Below are 16,499 nucleotides of genomic sequence, written 5' to 3' on the forward strand. Positions count from 1 at the left end.
GAAATGTTTGATGCTATCAAAAAGGGGGTTTCCAGTATGTTTTGATGATTTAGTACGGTTCACAGGTTCTTGTAAAGTGGTTAATCACGCTTATGTTATTTTTAACTACAAATGTTTCTAGTGTTAACTGTTTTTTTGAGAATTTGTCTGTTTAACTTTATCTTTGTGAGTTAGCTGTATGGACTTTAATATTAGTATAGACACAAGTAATCAACTGCATATTTGAGGTTAGATTTTTAACCTGCAGAATTTTTTTTTTTTCAAGTAAGCATGTCAAATTGAATCATGTGGAAACCGGAAAACCATAACCTTTAGATGATCATATTGTACCAGTGACTTCGTTTATTTGTTTAGATGACAAACCGGAAAGGAAAAATGTGTGGTTAGACACTGTTTATGCGGGGGAGAAATGACATCTTATTATCAGGCTGTCACAGCAATACACGTCACAAGCAAATATATTCTTATAAACACAAAGTATTTAGAGGCATTTACAGGCCGAAAACAAACATGACCTTTTTTGAAAGAAAGAGGGATGAATAAAGTACACATGGTGTTAGATGTAACAGGATGTGACAAACAGGTTTCCTGTTATGTCCTGCTTGAATGTGATCTCTCTTCTATATTTCTTCTAAAGGCTTTTATGATGACAGTTAAACCTCAACATCGCCAGTTATATCATATCAGTTCACCTTCGGTTAGACATGAACTGTATGGCACAATTGATTTGTGATGTGCTGAAAATAACTACACATACTTGGTAAAAGTTATCAATTTATATCAGAATGAAGGTGCACTTTGACAATTTTACAACCAGATTAGAAATATAAATTAAATACTAATGAATTTGATTGAACCCTCAATTCAAAAGAAAAAGTCCCCAATCTCTAAGTGAAAGCTTTTTAGAAGAAATCCCTCCCATCACAGTCAGGCATGAGACATGCGCATTGAAGACCCTCGTTCTTATCTTATCAGTCACTGAGATGGAGCGAGCAAGAGTTGCAGGCGTCATAGTTGTGTGTAAGTCCATTTGTGTGTTTTTGAAATGTTATTTTGCACTCTTTATAACATAGTATTGATTTGATCGATCATTTTTCGTGTTTGCTTTTGCAGGTGTTTTGTTGTGTGAACACCAGAGAGTGTTTGGGACAGAAGTGGACATGCGAGTTAAAGCAGGAGACAGCATCACTCTCTACTGTGACTGTGTCATTCCTCTTGGATCACACATTGTTTGGTTGAGAAACTGCTCACATGAGCATCAACCACCTCTAAAAAAATAGACCCTATGATATGTTCCTGTTGACGTTTTCACGTTTCAGTTTTGTGCAAAACAGCTCCAGTAGCTCCTATGATCTACATATAGAGAATGTCAGTGTATATCTGATGAGGGAATATATTACTGTGCAAAAGATGAAAGAAAAGTAAATAATGTACATGGCGGCACAGGCTCACAGTACCAGTATGGAAACAGAAGAACTCATCTATCTGTCTTGGGTAAGAAAATATTTCTATGGTTATGTCAATTTTGGTAAACTTTGCAGAAACTGTAGGCCATATTTTTCTATGTGGCATGGCAAATTGTTATGCTGATAATAGTATTTGTAATGATTTTTTTTTTCATGAAATTGGAAAAAAAGTGAAAAATCACTTAAATAACACTTAAAAATCTATATGTCAATGCAAACACACACACACACACACACACACACACACACACACACACACACACGATATTACAAATCAACAGAATTTGAAACAACAATGTAGAATATATCCAGAAAACCAAAAATGTGGATTAAATATTTGACATCAAAATTCAACAGCAACGAACATTTGTTTATTTAGAATTTCCTTCTCAAATTGCTTAACTTCCTGTAACTGTAATCTGATGTTTTACAAAGTGTAAGCGATGTTCCACAAAATATACTTAATTTAAATGAATTAAGAATGATAGTTTCCCCATTTACTCCTGAATGATTTTGACCATACTACATTAATTATCTTATTTTAATAAAAAAAATATATTTGCTTTTCACCACAGAGAAGAATGGATTATCTGGATATGGTTTAAAATCAAAAGACACATTTCACAGTTAAAGGGATAGTTCACCCAAAAATGAAAATTCTGGTATCATTTACTCACTCTCAAGTTGTTTCAAACCTGTATGAATTTATTTCTTCTGCTGAACACAAAATAAGATATTTTGAAGAATGTCAGTAACCAAACAGTTGACTTTCATAGTATTTCCGCCCCATACTATAGAAGTCAAGAGGCCATAAACTGTTTGGTTAAACGACCATATTCTTCAAAATATGTTCTTTTCATTTTTCGGATGGCATCTTGCATCATGAACCCTGAACTAAAATTTTATTTAGTTTGATTCTGTGAACCGAATGTCACCACTGCCAATAGATACAAAAACATTGCTGTGTTAGATGTGCTGCTGCATGAATAGACAGATCTAGGCAGGTGGAGCTGGGGAGGTGGAGGGTTTAGGAACTCTGATGACGCGCTGCAGGACTAGCTTACAGCAAACAATGAACCAGACTATTTAAATGTTGAGTGAGCAATCTCACAGCAGAGGCCAATCAGCTTGTGCCATGTGGTAATGTTGTGATTGCTTGCAGATTAGAGTACGGATCAGGCCGCATTTTTCTGTCTGAGCCCGGCCCGCGTCCGACAGAGCAGTAACCAAACCCGACCCGAGCCCGACAGGCATTAAGATATTTATGTCTGATCCGACCCGAGCCTGACACAGTTAAAATAAATAAATAAACAAATCATACTAATGACACATGTACGTTTGTTTGTGTGGAAAGCCCGCTTTTATTAAAGGGGTCATGACATGAGAAACCAAATTTGCCTTGATCTTTTGGTATATAAGAGGTCTTTGTACCATTAAAACGTCCTGCAAGTTTCATAGCTTAAGACGTCCTCCCGATTATAAACGAATCATTTATTTAATCAAGCTCTAGATACAGCTCGTTCTGGATCCATGGTAAGAAGTGACGTCACGGTACGAAGTGACGTACCAGCGTTTGCATAATGACCGCCTCCAGCAGAAGACAGTTACGCTTTAAGCGCAAGGCAACTACGCTTATTTTGTATCACTGTCGCGCCCGCGCGCTGCGCGCCTCACAAGTGTTCAGTCGACGGAGAGCGAGTGGGTCTGTGTACAGGGAAATTACGATGCCACAGATGTGCTGTTCCTGGCTGTGGACAAACAACATCTTTGAATACGCTGCGAAAGATCCAGTCGTCAGGGAAAAATGGATGCACTTTATTTTTTGCGAACGTCTCAGTCACGGCAGTGTTAGTTTAAGCGTTTGTTCTATACATTTGAAGGATGACTGTTTTGAGAACAAATCCCAAAATGATGCTGCCTTTGCCAGAAAACTGTTGCTCAAAGATAAGTCCGTGCCGACTATTCTGGGCTCAACAACGACGACGCAAACTGTAAGTAATGTGTTTAAAACTTTAAACTACTTTTTAAATACGCCGAATCCGCAAATATTCTGGCTGGGGGCGTTAATAATTGATGCATAGGCACTGACGTTAGCCAATCATAACAGTGGGCGTTAACACTGAACTCTTAAAGGGGAAACACCCCCAAAACAGACTGTTTGAATCAGAGGATGAGAAACAGGGTGGGAAAAGGTCATAAATCATTACATTTTAAAAGTTTTTTGTAAAAAAAACTATAGTAATACTATAATTGCACCTAAGGGAACATAATAATAAAATAAAAAAAACCCATGTCATGACCCCTTTAAGCAACTGTAGGAAAACATTCGGAAATGTACAACAACTATGAGCGCATCGGCGCACACGGGGCAACAAGCGCACGTTACACAGGCGCACATTATGCACGCGTTTCGTTGTCACAGCTACAAAAACAAATTTCCACACACAGGTTTACGGATGGTAGGGTAATATTTTGAATTTATTTCAATCACAAAAACGAACCTTTGCATCAAGTGAAAACAGGCCCATTGGCTACCTACATAATACACTTTTTTTAAATTTAAAATGGTCAATGCCTTATCGCGCTGATGTGACCGAGCCCGAACATAATTTCTACATATCTGTACGAAGGGTCTGGTATCCATCTTCTATTGCAGATACAATCAGTATGACTGAAGTTAAACAAGATCAATGGATGTCAATTTTTGGTAGCAACAGCAACACAGTTCATATTATTATATATTTTCAAGGGTGTTGTCACCTTGTTCTAAGTAGGCCTATATGTGTATTCAAAAATGTGCAGGTGATGACTTTGGCAGTTACTTTTGCTTTCATTTGATTTAGAGTCAAAGTCTTCTCACACTGAGACGTTCAACATCACCTCCACACTTCCTGAATCAGACCTCGGCTCGAAGCTGCTGTTCAGTGTGTGTCCTGTGTGTGTTGTTCTCTTCTCCATCAGTGTGTACTGCCTCTGTCAGAGGAAAACTACAGGTGATCATTCACTCCTGAACTCATTTCCTTCACCGGAGTTTGTTTCACCGCACTATGTTTGATTTTTCTGATGTCACAAGATTTGATTTGAATCATCAGTGTTACAATGAACCATAATATTACAATCAGTTATGCAACCATGCATAAAATGCCTTTGGCTCTCCAGCTGAGTTTTGAGCTTTGTGAACAAATGTATTTTAAATGTCATGATTATATTTTCTGATTCAAGTTCTCTTATTTGAATATTTTGTAGTTTCTGCAGCAACACAGACTGAGAATAGCTTTTTTGAGGTACTGCATTACTTAACACTTAAAAATCTGTCAATGCAAAAACACACACACACAAAATTAAATACTCTTCATCTACAATTTGTATTTTGTATATTAATGTTGTTGATATTTTCCAGCGAGAAGATGAAGTTTGTTACGCATCGTTGAACACGCTGTCCATGCTGAAGAAAAAGAGATTGCAGAGTTCAGACTTTAGTACTTACACCGAAGTCAGAACCAAAAGAACATGAACTACCAAAGAGGATCCTTCGTTTGTAATCCTCAAAGATGTAATACAAAGTCTTATTTACTATCATATAACAGGCATTACTACTCAGGGCTATTGTAAATTGAAAGGGTTTGAGTTTGGTTACCTGTTGTTATTATTATTTTGTTTTATGTACAGTTCAATCTGAAAGCCAATCCTGACTGTGTATCTTGTGTGCACATTTAGGTTAAGAATCACTGACTGGTAGATCTAGCGTTATTTTACTTTAGGGAGGGTAAAGTAATGATCAAAATGTACTCATGATTTTTAAAATATATATTTTTTTACATGAAACAAATCTGTAATCATGATTGTTTTGTATTGTTTTGATGCACTGTCTACTGTTTTAGTTTGCTTTCTTGTTTTTAGAATGGATAAAAAGAGTGCCATTACAAACCATTTGGTCTTAAATAAAGGTCACGCTGGTTAGTGAAAAGTAAAATATGTGCAAACAAAGGAAAAAGATCATGCACATGCTGTCTCCTGTCTCAGACAGAAACACAGACCTGCATGTTTTCATTCTTAACCTCATGTCTGAGGTTTCTAATGCCCCAGTAAAGTGACGGGGACACTATACTGTAAAAAGCACCGTCCTTCGGGTGAGATGTTAAACCGAGGACCTGACTGTCTGTGGTAAAAACAAACAAACACGCAGACAAGCACTAAAATGTCAGAAACTGTTCTGCCTTATGTTTAAACTGTCGGACAATAATGGAGAGACTCAAGAAGTGACAATGTAGAATGCAACAGGTCGTTTCTGAATGGTTAGTTGATACATTTATGTTGGAGTTAAATATCTTCAATTAGCATATTCTGTCATGATAATCTATAAATCGCTTGTGTGGGAACTGTTATAAGATGCCTACAGAGTGACATGCTATTGCATTTGTGTTACGATTGTATTGCATGTGAAAAGACGGATGCGACAGCTTGAGCTGCAGACTGGACTACAACAACAACTCTTCCTCTTCTCAACATGGACTGTGTGTTTATGTAAATTTTAGGGTTGGTGATGTCACTAATCCGGGAGGAATGTCGTGTAGTCCCTACAAGCCATTTGTTGTAGTCCTTAAAAAATAATTTCTTTAAAAGCAAATATCTTCCTTTGCTTTAAACTTTGAGCGTTGTAGCTTTGCAGATGTTTATGCTCATACAGCAACATTCACACTAACTAAAGTTAGAGAAGTGAAATCAATCAACCACCGTTTTAAATTTGTAATCACACAGGGGTCATACAAATATGTAATTTAACAAATGTGAAAACTGGTGGGACAAATAATCTGTACTCGTTTAATTTTGTTGATTGTTCTCTCTCAATCTATTATTGAGATTCACACTGCCCTAAATAATAATAATAAAACATTTATAAATTATATGAGAGTCACACAGTATTAATGCATAGGCTACAATATTATGTTTAGTATAAAGAGAAACATTTTAAATAAATAAACACTTTTATTCAGCAAGGACACATTAAAATCGATCAAAGCTAAAGACCTTTATAATGTTATAAAAAACAAGTAAATGCTGCTCTTTTTCATTTTTCAAAAGAACGAAGAAAGAATAAAGCCGCACCACCATTATCAACACTAATAATGTTTCTTGAGCACCAGATTAGCATATTAGAATGATTTCTGAAGGATCATGTGACACTGAAGATTGGATGGCTGCTGACAATTTAGCTTTAAAACTGAAAAATTACATTTTTAAATATATTAAAATATGTGAAAATATTACACAATATTACCGTTTTTGAAACTTCTTTCATATGCATCAAATACCTTAATGACCCCAAACTTTATAATGGTAGTTCCTCCTGACATACCACGACACATTTATGTCCTCCATGGACGGTTCCACTTATTATGTAGCAAAAGTAGACGAGTTCGCAGTACTGACTGTAAAAGTAGATTAAAAAAAATGCTATCCATATTTACTTCAATTTTAGAACAAAGGAGTTTTATTTCAATATTCAAGTGAGCATCATGAAAAAGTAGGAGAAACTATCATTTACATCCCTTTAAAACGAACAGTCATGAATCAAACACTGTGTTCATGCCAGTAATTAAAACAGTCACGCTTGGGTTGAAAGCACAATGGCACTTCGCAAGTCGCACACATGATTGGAGTTTTCTGGCGGCAGAGCTTGCACCTACGTCTTCCAGCACTACTGTCCGACATGAAGTACTTGGGATTGTGGGATCCTTCAGTAACTGGTGATTCAGGAGAATCTGAGGAAGTCGCAGGAGAAGACGAGGCAGGAGCTGGCGCAGAGCCAGACCTGTCATCATCGTCCATTTCAGTTAGCTCTAAAACAAGCTTCTCCAGGAATGCCTTTCGCGTTAGTCCTTTTTGATTTTTTCTCTTTGCCACCAGTTCATACAAAATGAATGCATTCTCCACGGCGATGTCCAAAAGGTGATAAAAAACACACTGATACCACTTTTTTGGTTTATGTAGCACTCTGAAATGCCGAGTAACGAAACTGGATGGATCCACTGTCCCCACATTCCTGGATGGAGAGAAAAAAGCTAATATTATAAACTCAAAAGACCATTTCTGTGAATTCATATGCACAATAAAACGACACAAATTACCTTTTACACAAAGCTAGTTGAGCAAACTGAGTTTCAGAGTAGGTTAAAGTAGACAAAACCAAACAAATTCAAGCCGGTTTAGGTTCACAACTCTCACTTAAAACATTCTGTGTTTGATCTAAAGTTTATAATTAACTCTGAAGCACTTGAAAGTGTGACATCTTCACCTATCTTCACCACCAATCACACTAAATACTCAGAGCATCAGTTTGATGTCTTATGAGAGAGTCGGCACAATTCACTTTTCTACAGAAGATTAAGAGATCAGTATGAAACATATCATGAATTTAAACACATTTACAAAGCTTGAGAAGTTTGAGAAGGTAGCTGAAAGAATATATTATTAGTAATATTCTACTATTGCTAGTGAATCAACGGAGTATATTTACTTGCTTTAGATTTACAAAGAGCTTAAAAGGGAAAAAAATATATTCAGCGATTTTTAAAAGCTTTAAGATTGTATTTATAGGCATGTATTTATTTTAATTGAAATTAAAAGTTGGATATATTAATTGTCAAAATATAATTGCCTATCTGTGGTTATGCATTAAAGATATAACATATAAAATAAATATAATAAATAAGGAAACGGTCTAAAATTCTTTCATTTTGAACTGCTTTCATTTGCAGCAAGAGATCCAGTGGCTTTAACGCTTCAGATGTGTCACTTCGCTCACAGCTGATTTGCCCAGGTTAAGTTTGCGATCCCCAACCCAGAATAAAACCTGCTCTGGAGCAGTTTAGCTGTGTAGAGCTTGCTTAAACTAAACTTATCTGGGTAGCCTCTGAAACCAACTTCAAGAAATAGGCAAAGGAACATCACTGAAATTCTACTAACCTGCTGTAGTCCAACACCGCAGCTGGAATGGGGACCTGCACACGGGTCGCTTGAGCGTCACCCTTCACCTTCCTCTGCACAGTATCACCTTCATAGGCTTTATGGAAGGTGGAGCACATCTGCACTTTCTGTGTGTCTTTCCACTCAACAAACAGCAGCTCGTCATCCCTAATCCATCGCATGGTGCCACGCGGAGCATTCCTTGACAGTCTGTTCACAGTTGTTTTTGGAAAACCTGCCCTGTTTGCCCACACAGGACCACAAGCCCAGACCTTTTTACCTAGAAGATTCCTGAAGAGTGTGGGGCTGGTGTAAAATTTGTCTACAAACAGTTTGTACCCAGAGCCCAACATATTTTCATCCACCAATGCCATAACGGACTCATAACTCAAGCCCTTGCTCTGTGAAGAACATGACTTCCCCTCGTAAATAAAGAAGTCCCACGTATAGCCAGAGGTGCAGTCTGTCAGTGCAAAGAGTTTGTATCCTCTATCTGCAGATTGGTTTTCAATGCGTCGCTTGAGTCCGGTTCTAGGCTGTGCTGCTACTATTCTTTCATCAATGGTGATGTTCTGAAAGGGATGAAAGTAAGTCTTGCAAGCCTCCCTAATGACTTGATATAGAGGTAGAATTTTACCCAACCGTTCATAGGCTGCTGTTCCCTTCTTCGAGTCATTTTTCTCATCCTGCTTGGTATTGCTGAAATGTAGAGTATTGGCGATTGTCACAAATTTTTGATAAGACATGACTTGTGCAGGAAAGGATGGATTAAAGTAATGCGATTCCCTCCAATATTCTGTCAGCAAAGAGCACCTCATGAGACATGTGTAAATGACCAGTCCTATGTACGACTTCAAGTCTTTCAGAGAAATGTAGAGCCAACGATCACCCACATCCTTGCACTTGTTCCCATAGGCATTTGTGTGCCCTACAATAGATCGCATCATTGTTCTTGGAAACAACAGTAGAAAAAACTGCAGAGGACTTTTAAACCTTTTAGGTAAAATCTGTAGCCCAGGTTCTTGGAGAGGAGTGAAATCCAGCTGAAGTGATTCAACATCTGCTTCATCTGAGCTGTGCCACCTTTCTCTTGATACAGCACTGGAAGACAGACGGGATCTCTTTCTCTGCTGTGGGTTGTCCTCTGAATCACAGTCCTCCTCTGGCCTATTGCATGACACAAGAAGAAAAAAAACAGGATTAGCAATGTACCTCACAATTCTGTTGACTATAGGCATGTTTTACACCAACATATTGATTTTTGCATTTGATTTATCTGCTTAGACCAATGCAAAAAAAAGAAGAAGAAGGAAGACAGGCGGATTGACATGCCAGTTCACTCTCTGACAGCAAGTGTCGCTTATAGAAAAGCAGATACATGGAGGATCCCCAACCCCGTTCACTTCAAACAGCCGTTCAGGTTTTTTTATTGGCTTCAAAAAAGGACAAGAGTTTGTTCTGGATTCTTTCTTAGCTATTCATTCTCGCTTAGCAAAACAGTCACAAGCACCACCGAGTCTTAGTAAAATCTTAATGGTTGGTTAATTTTCTTTATAGTGCAATGGAAATTGGAAAAGTGATAAGAACACTTCTCCGTAAAAAAATGTCAGTCTGAAAAGATGCATTAACAGCCGTTCAGTCAAATTAGCATTTTAATCGCACCAAATAGTAATCTGTTAATAGGCCTTTAAGCCTTGTTTATGTGTGATAAACCAACATTTTTAATTATTTTGTCAAATTTATAACTATGTCTTACTCCTAGAGTGAAGGGATTGTACCTCTTTACAAGACTAGGATTTAACCACTTGCTTCATATGGATTTGTTTAAAGGTGGGGTATGTGATTTGCAAAACGGCTGGCAGATTTTGAAAATACACAACTCAAATGGTCCTACCTTCTTTCCTTTGACTCCACCCATTCAAAGAACATGGACATGGATGGGGGGAGGCGGGGATGGTACGACCGATTGATTGACGCACTTACTGTACAATGATTGTAGGTGGTCTTGGAAATGATTGGCTGGAGTTTTTCGAGTCCTGCCCGTTCCACAGATGATTAAATTGCTTCATTTTTATTTCAGTGCTTCTAAATCAGTGGCTGTAAGTGGGTTAGGAATAGGATTTTAAGTGATTTTGAAAAAATGGCCAAAAAAGAGAAAAACATACCCCACCTTTAATAATGCCTTCATGACATTTTGGGATATTGTTTATTTTTGGTTACCTGGACTTTAAATGGAGGGACAGAAACTAAAAATATATTAATTTGTGTTCTGACTACAAAGATTTATGGGTTTGTAATGACACGAGGGTGAGTAAATTCTGATGACATATTGAAAACTAATCACATTAGTGGCATGTTGTTTCTGGTGTTTTATTTTTATTTGAAAACATGCTCTGTCTAGCTATTATGACTATGGCTTTTATGACAATAGAAATTGGATTATTTACTATGGATCTACAATGTTTCATACATTACACAATAATGTGGTAATAATGTAATAATGAGCTCACAATATTCATTTATTTTGATTTCATGTTATTTGTCTCCTGAAACTTCGACATGGGGCCGTAATGCTGACCTTTTTTATGCACATTTATTGTCTTTGATTTTTACGGTTGAGGCTGATTCTGTTTATATTTGTGGGGATTTGAATAGTCGTGTTGCGCACCACAGAGACTATGTCGACGAGGATGATATTAGTCCTAGAGTGGTGTTGGACTCGGGCTTGAACAAGCATGGGGAAAGTTTGATTGATTTCCTTAAAGAGTCGAAATGCTGTGTGGTTAATGGAAGAATAAACCCGGAGTATGATAATTTCACATCCATTTCTGTTAGGGGTAAGGCGGTAGTTGATTATATTGTGACGAGACATGAAGATTTAAGAACATGTAGTGAATTTAAAGTATTCACTCCATTTGAATTATTGGAAAGAACTGGGTCCCGAGGGTTAACAGATACGCGTTTCCCAGAGAGGTTGGAGGGGGTGTCCGTTTTTTCCCCTTCCCAAAACCGAAGTTAAATACTGACAAGTGTCGTCTTTGGATTAAACTGTGTGGACGTCCTCAGTCAGCGAAACCCCTCAAGGATCAACAAGCTCACCTTTGCTCTAAGATACATTTACCTTTTAACCTTACTGTGTGTGAAGTTATACTAGTTAGACAGTTTTATGCTGTTTAGGTTATGATTTCGGTTCTCTGCCCTAATTGTTGATACGCTAGCACACGCTGCTAATACATACAACTTTATACTCGCGCAGTCCGTTTGCTTTGTAAATAATAACGATTATAGAAGTGAATAGAGACCTACCCAGCTTTGTATGAACAGTGTTTCTCCTGATATTGTTAGTCCCAGCCTCCGTCTCGATTAGGATATTAGGTGGTTAATTTTTTGACTGTGACCGTTAACTTATGCTTTTGCCTGTATTTGGATGCCTTGTTGCTGCTTGCGTTTCACCGTATGTCTTGAATAAAGCCTTCAAACGCACACTGAGCCCCTTCTGCCTACTTCTATCGGACACTTTATTTGCTGCTTTATAAAAGTTTGATAAAATTTCAGCAGGAAGAGCTGTCACAGCATTAGCCATGTTTATACCAAACCAGAGCCCAGATGAAGTTGTCGGAGGTAGCAACAGTAACTAAGGGGGGCGGGGCTTAGCCAAAGGTGAATTTTCTTTCGTCTGAAACTTCTGATGGAGCCTTAAAAAATGTTATAGTACAATTAGACAAAGACGGGGAAGCACAGGATAATGTTGATTGCTGTTATGAACTTTTCTGTGGGGTTTTATATGGGGAAATGAGTCAATATGGGTCAAAATTGTATGGAAAACGGGCACACAAGAAATGGTATCGAATTAAACAACCTTTTTGGAATAATGAATTGCATAATACATGGTCAAATCTTCGTGTGGCAGAGAAAAGTTATTTAAAATGCAAGGAGCCTGTTTTAAGGAAGAGTTTGCAAGATATATTTAAAACCTGTCAATATGATTTTGATAAAAAACTTAGAATGTATAAAAGGCGTTACAGGAGAGGTAAAGCTTTTGAAATAAAGAAGATTTTTCAAAATACTAATCCACAGCATTTTTGGAAAGAAATAAACAAGCTTGGACCAAAGAGGAATAAATTAATTCCACTTGAAATAGTCACGGAAAGTGGGGGGTCAGTATTCGAGATAGATAAAATATTGGACAGATGGGAGAAAGATTACAGAGATTTGTACACTTGTTCTAGCTCTCACCAGCTCAATGATGCATTTTTAGCTGAGATATGTAAATTGAAAAATCTAATTGAAATTGGATCTGTTATGTTGGAAACACCCTATCTAAGTAGTGTGCTAAATAATGATATTTCCTTAGAAGAAGTTCAGAAGGTAATTGATAGAACCAAACCTTATAAAGCTGTTGGTGTGGATGAACTCTCTAATGAGGTTCTTAAATGCCCCAAGTTGTTAAATACTCTCCACATGTTATTCCAATATTGTTTTAAGAGTGGGACTGTTCCCTCTGTGTGGTATAGTTCGATCATTAAGCCTATTCCAAAGACCACACAGGCTGACCCAAGAGTACCTTTGAATTATAGAGGAATAAGTTTGTTAAGTACAGCATGTAAAGTGTTTTCTGGTATTCCTAACAACCGACTAAGTGAATACATTGAAACTAATGGAATTTTGGTGGATGAACAGAATGGGTTTAGAAAACACAGAGCATGTATTGACCATATTTATGTTTTATCATCTGTCATTAGAGCAAGGTTGCAGGAAAATAAAAGTACTTTTGTTTGTTTTGTTGATTTTAAAAAAGCTTTTGATTGGGTTAACAGAGATTTGTTGAAATATAAGTTACTTTCTATTGGTATTACAGGTAATTTGTATAATTCTATCAGAGCTTTGTACAAGGCTCTAGTGGCCTGTGTGCAGATTAATGACATGAGGACAGGATGGTTTCCCACTCCATTTGGGGTTAAGCAGGGAGATGTTCTTTCACCCACTCTTTTTGCGCTTTTTGTGAATGATTTGGCTCAAGAGATAAAGTTAGCAAATTTGGGTATAGACATTGATGGTTTTAACCTCAGTATTCTATTATATGCAGATGATATTGTTGTTTGCACCGATGAGGAAATTAAGCTACAAAGAATGTTGGGCATTATGAAGGATTGGTGTAATAAATGGAGACTTTCTATAAATGTGGATAAAACACAAGTTGTCCATTTTAGGAAACCATCTGTGTTGCGCAGTGAATTTGATTTCTTTTTTGGACAAACCCAGCTTATGTACTGCAGAACTTATAAATATCTTGGTTTTCTTTTTCACGAAAATATGACATTCTCAGAAGGGAGAAGGGTTTTGTCTGAGTCTGCAGGGAGGGCCCTAGGAGCCGTTATTAATAGGATGAAGCTTTGCCCTGAAATAAGTTATTCAACATTTACCCAGCTGTTTGACAGTATGGTGGGATCTATTTTGTTTTATGCAGCTGGGGTCTGGGGCTTCGAAGATGCTCCTGAATGTAATAGATTGCAGAGCAGGGCCATGAGGTGTTTCCTTGGAGTGCACAGGTTCACAACTCGAGCTGCGCTAGAGGGAGATATGGGTTGGGAGCCTTGTATGGTGAAACAAAAGGTGGAAGTAATAAGATTGTGGAATCGTTTTATAAAATTACCTGAAGATAGACTTACTCGGAAAGTTTTTGATTGGGATAAAGCTCACAATTATCCCTGGTCAATGGAGGTTCTTGGAATACTTTCATCAGTAAAAGCACAGTATATATTTACAAATACTTTACAAGGTGATATATCTCAGGTCAGGCAGCTGTTGTTTAATTCTTATAAAGAGCAATGGCAATGGCAGGTGTTAAATAAGCCCAAATTGAGAAGTTATGTTCACTTTAAAAATGATTACTCCACTGAGCCTTATGTCAAATGTTGGCTAACTAGATTACAGAGGTCTTTGTGTGCCCAGCTTAGAGCTGGGGTGTTGCCCTTGCAGATCGAGGTGGGGCGCTACAAGGGTGTCCCAGAAGAGGACAGATTATGTGTTTTGTGTGATTTAATGGTTGTTGAGGATGAATGGCATTTTTTGTTTTTTTGCCCGTTATATCATGATTTTAGAACGGGTATGTTTGAGAGAATTCAATATAAAAAGCCTGATTTGTTTTGGATGACGGATGGGGATATGTTGAATTGGCTTTTTGAAAATGAAATCTATAGTCTGGCTAGATATGTGGAAAAAGCGTGGAAACTTAGGCAAAGAAATTTATATCCTGACTTAAATTGACGGTGTCTTGTCTTGTTTTGTTTGTTTATATTGTGAAAATGATGGTAATGTATTGTGTATGATGTTCATCTTTCTATGTTCTTTGTTTCATGGTCATCTTTGTGTATTATTTTTTGTTTTATGTCATTAGTGTCTTTTAAGCCTATTTGGGCTGGGCATGTAAGTGCAAGACACTTTAATAAAAATAATAATAAAAAAAATAAAAAAAATACAGTTGCTGTTACTATAGCAAAGCAATGTAATTTTTTTGTAAATGATGTACAATTAGATGTCTTTGCATCAAGCATAATATTTACCTCAGATCATAAATGTAATCGCTAAAATACATTAAAAAAAAAAACTATCAAGAAAATGTGTAGAAAAACTCACCGATCTAAAACCGAGTCAAGGCCATCCATAAACATGTCCTCTGCTGTGCTGTCCACACTGCTGGCCACACTGTCCAGGTCACACATATCGTCATCACTACTTCCTGTACTGTCCGTCACACCATTCTCAGTACTTTTCTTTGGATCCATCGGAGAATACTGAAAATAAATATTTGCGGATGTTTGCTGCTGAATAATCAGTGGCCAGTGTATTAATTAGGTAAACAAACAAACAACCAAGCAAACCACACGACATTAATGTCTATGTACCGCATTGTTGACTACAGACAAACTCATGCCCCAGTCTGTCAGTGTCTTTAAACGAACGAGACGCGCGCTTACAGTAAAGCTTTACCTAAAGACTGTATGTAATTTAAAAGCACACACAAAAAAAAAATTCACAACCGTTTTGAATATCAGTCATAAAACTGACATAACTCACGTGCTAGGGTAAGAGGTATATCAGCAACAACGGTGTTTATTTCTCCGCGCGAGAGTCCAAGGAAGTGGCGTGATGAGTGAACGGAAGTATTTCCCGCGAATCGGTTCAGGCTGTGTGTATTACGTAAGCTCCACCCATTTCAAAGAACGTATATTCTTCTATACTCTTTGCCCATTTGCTCTGCATGAGCAGCCTCTCTTCTTCTTCTTCTTCTTTGGCTGCTTAACGGCGGATGCGGACTAACTTAGCGCACTACCGCCACCCTCCGGATAAATTGTGCCTGATCATCATTATGGCTTACATCTTCGGGAATATTGTAGCCTACAAGCTACCCAAAAAAAAAAAAAAAAAAAAAAAAAAAAAAAAAAAAAAACTATAATCTGTCTATGAGTCTGGTATTCTTTAGAAATTTAAACATATATTTTATTACTCTATGATCGGAAGCCTTAGACAAAATGCCTCTAAAGATAAACCTTTCTCCACTGTCCTCTATTTTCCTTTTAATTAAAATCCTTTCTCTATTAAATTTCCTACATATCATAAAGACATGTTCCACTGTTTCTGGTACATTACAAATCTCACATTTTCCTGAATTATGTTTTCCTATTAACTGTAGTGTTTTATTTAGTCCGGTGTGCCCTATTCTCATTCTTGTAAAAATTCCCTCTTCTCTTCGACACCTTGTTACCATACGCCCCTGACCAACCCCAGGATTTATAGTGTAAAAACCCCTCCCTTTATCTCCCCTATCCCATTTATCTTGCCACAACTTTTTAACATGTTTTTTAATCACTGACTTAGCCTCTGATTTTGATATTTTACATTGAATAGACACATTTGTCGCTTTCAAAGCCTGTTTAGCAAACGTGTCTGCCAACTCATTACCAGGCACACCAACATGAGCCGGAACCCAAACAAACTTTACATGCGTCCCCCCATTTTGAATACTATATAGCAAAGTCAATATCTCACATACAATATCATACCTTT

The 16,499-nt window shown here is 37.3% G+C and overlaps 1 protein-coding gene and 1 long non-coding RNA gene across 3 annotated transcripts; one reads left to right on the forward strand and one right to left on the reverse strand.

Annotated features, from left to right (window-relative positions):
• The first annotated feature begins 901 nt into the window (after window positions 1-901).
• On the forward strand, window positions 902-5,446 carry LOC306999862. Its single transcript, XR_013797927.1, has 5 exons — window positions 902-1,020; window positions 1,114-1,494; window positions 4,310-4,459; window positions 4,713-4,750; window positions 4,867-5,446. It is a non-coding gene; the product is annotated as an uncharacterized lncRNA (long non-coding RNA).
• A 990-nt stretch (window positions 5,447-6,436) lies between these two features.
• LOC306999854 (piggyBac transposable element-derived protein 4-like) lies at window positions 6,437-15,775 on the reverse strand. 2 transcript variants are annotated; one of them, XM_079614920.1, is made up of 4 exons: window positions 15,510-15,775; window positions 15,069-15,226; window positions 8,433-9,599; window positions 6,437-7,509 (listed from the first exon to the last, which is right to left on the reverse strand). In XM_079614920.1, exons 2-4 carry the CDS (start codon window positions 15,215-15,217, stop codon window positions 7,038-7,040), a joined length of 1,788 nt encoding a protein of 595 aa, XP_079471046.1. In that variant the 5' UTR covers window positions 15,218-15,226; window positions 15,510-15,775; the 3' UTR covers window positions 6,437-7,037. The 2 variants fall into 2 exon arrangements, with proteins under 2 accessions (XP_079471046.1, XP_079471045.1); XM_079614919.1 differs by having other exon boundaries at window positions 15,338-15,567.
• Window positions 15,776-16,499: the final 724 nt, after the last annotated feature.

The sequence above is a fragment of the Phoxinus phoxinus genome (assembly GCF_949152265.1).
Source record: "Phoxinus phoxinus genome assembly, chromosome: 6".
Lineage (NCBI taxonomy): Eukaryota > Metazoa > Chordata > Actinopteri > Cypriniformes > Leuciscidae > Phoxinus > Phoxinus phoxinus.

What these genes read in the sequence shown, in the direction of transcription:
- LOC306999854 (XM_079614919.1), bottom strand. Translation starts at nt 15,364, where the DNA reads ATGAGTTTGTCTGTAGTCAACAATGCG. An exon ending in TGTCTGTAGTCAACAATGCG is followed by an intron (nt 15,227 to 15,337) that starts GTACATAGACAT and finishes ATTTATTTTCAG; the next exon opens with TATTCTCCGATGGATCCAAA. An exon ending in GCGGTGTTGGACTACAGCAG is followed by an intron (nt 7,510 to 8,432) that starts GTTAGTAGAATT and finishes CTCTCCATCCAG; the next exon opens with GAATGTGGGGACAGTGGATC.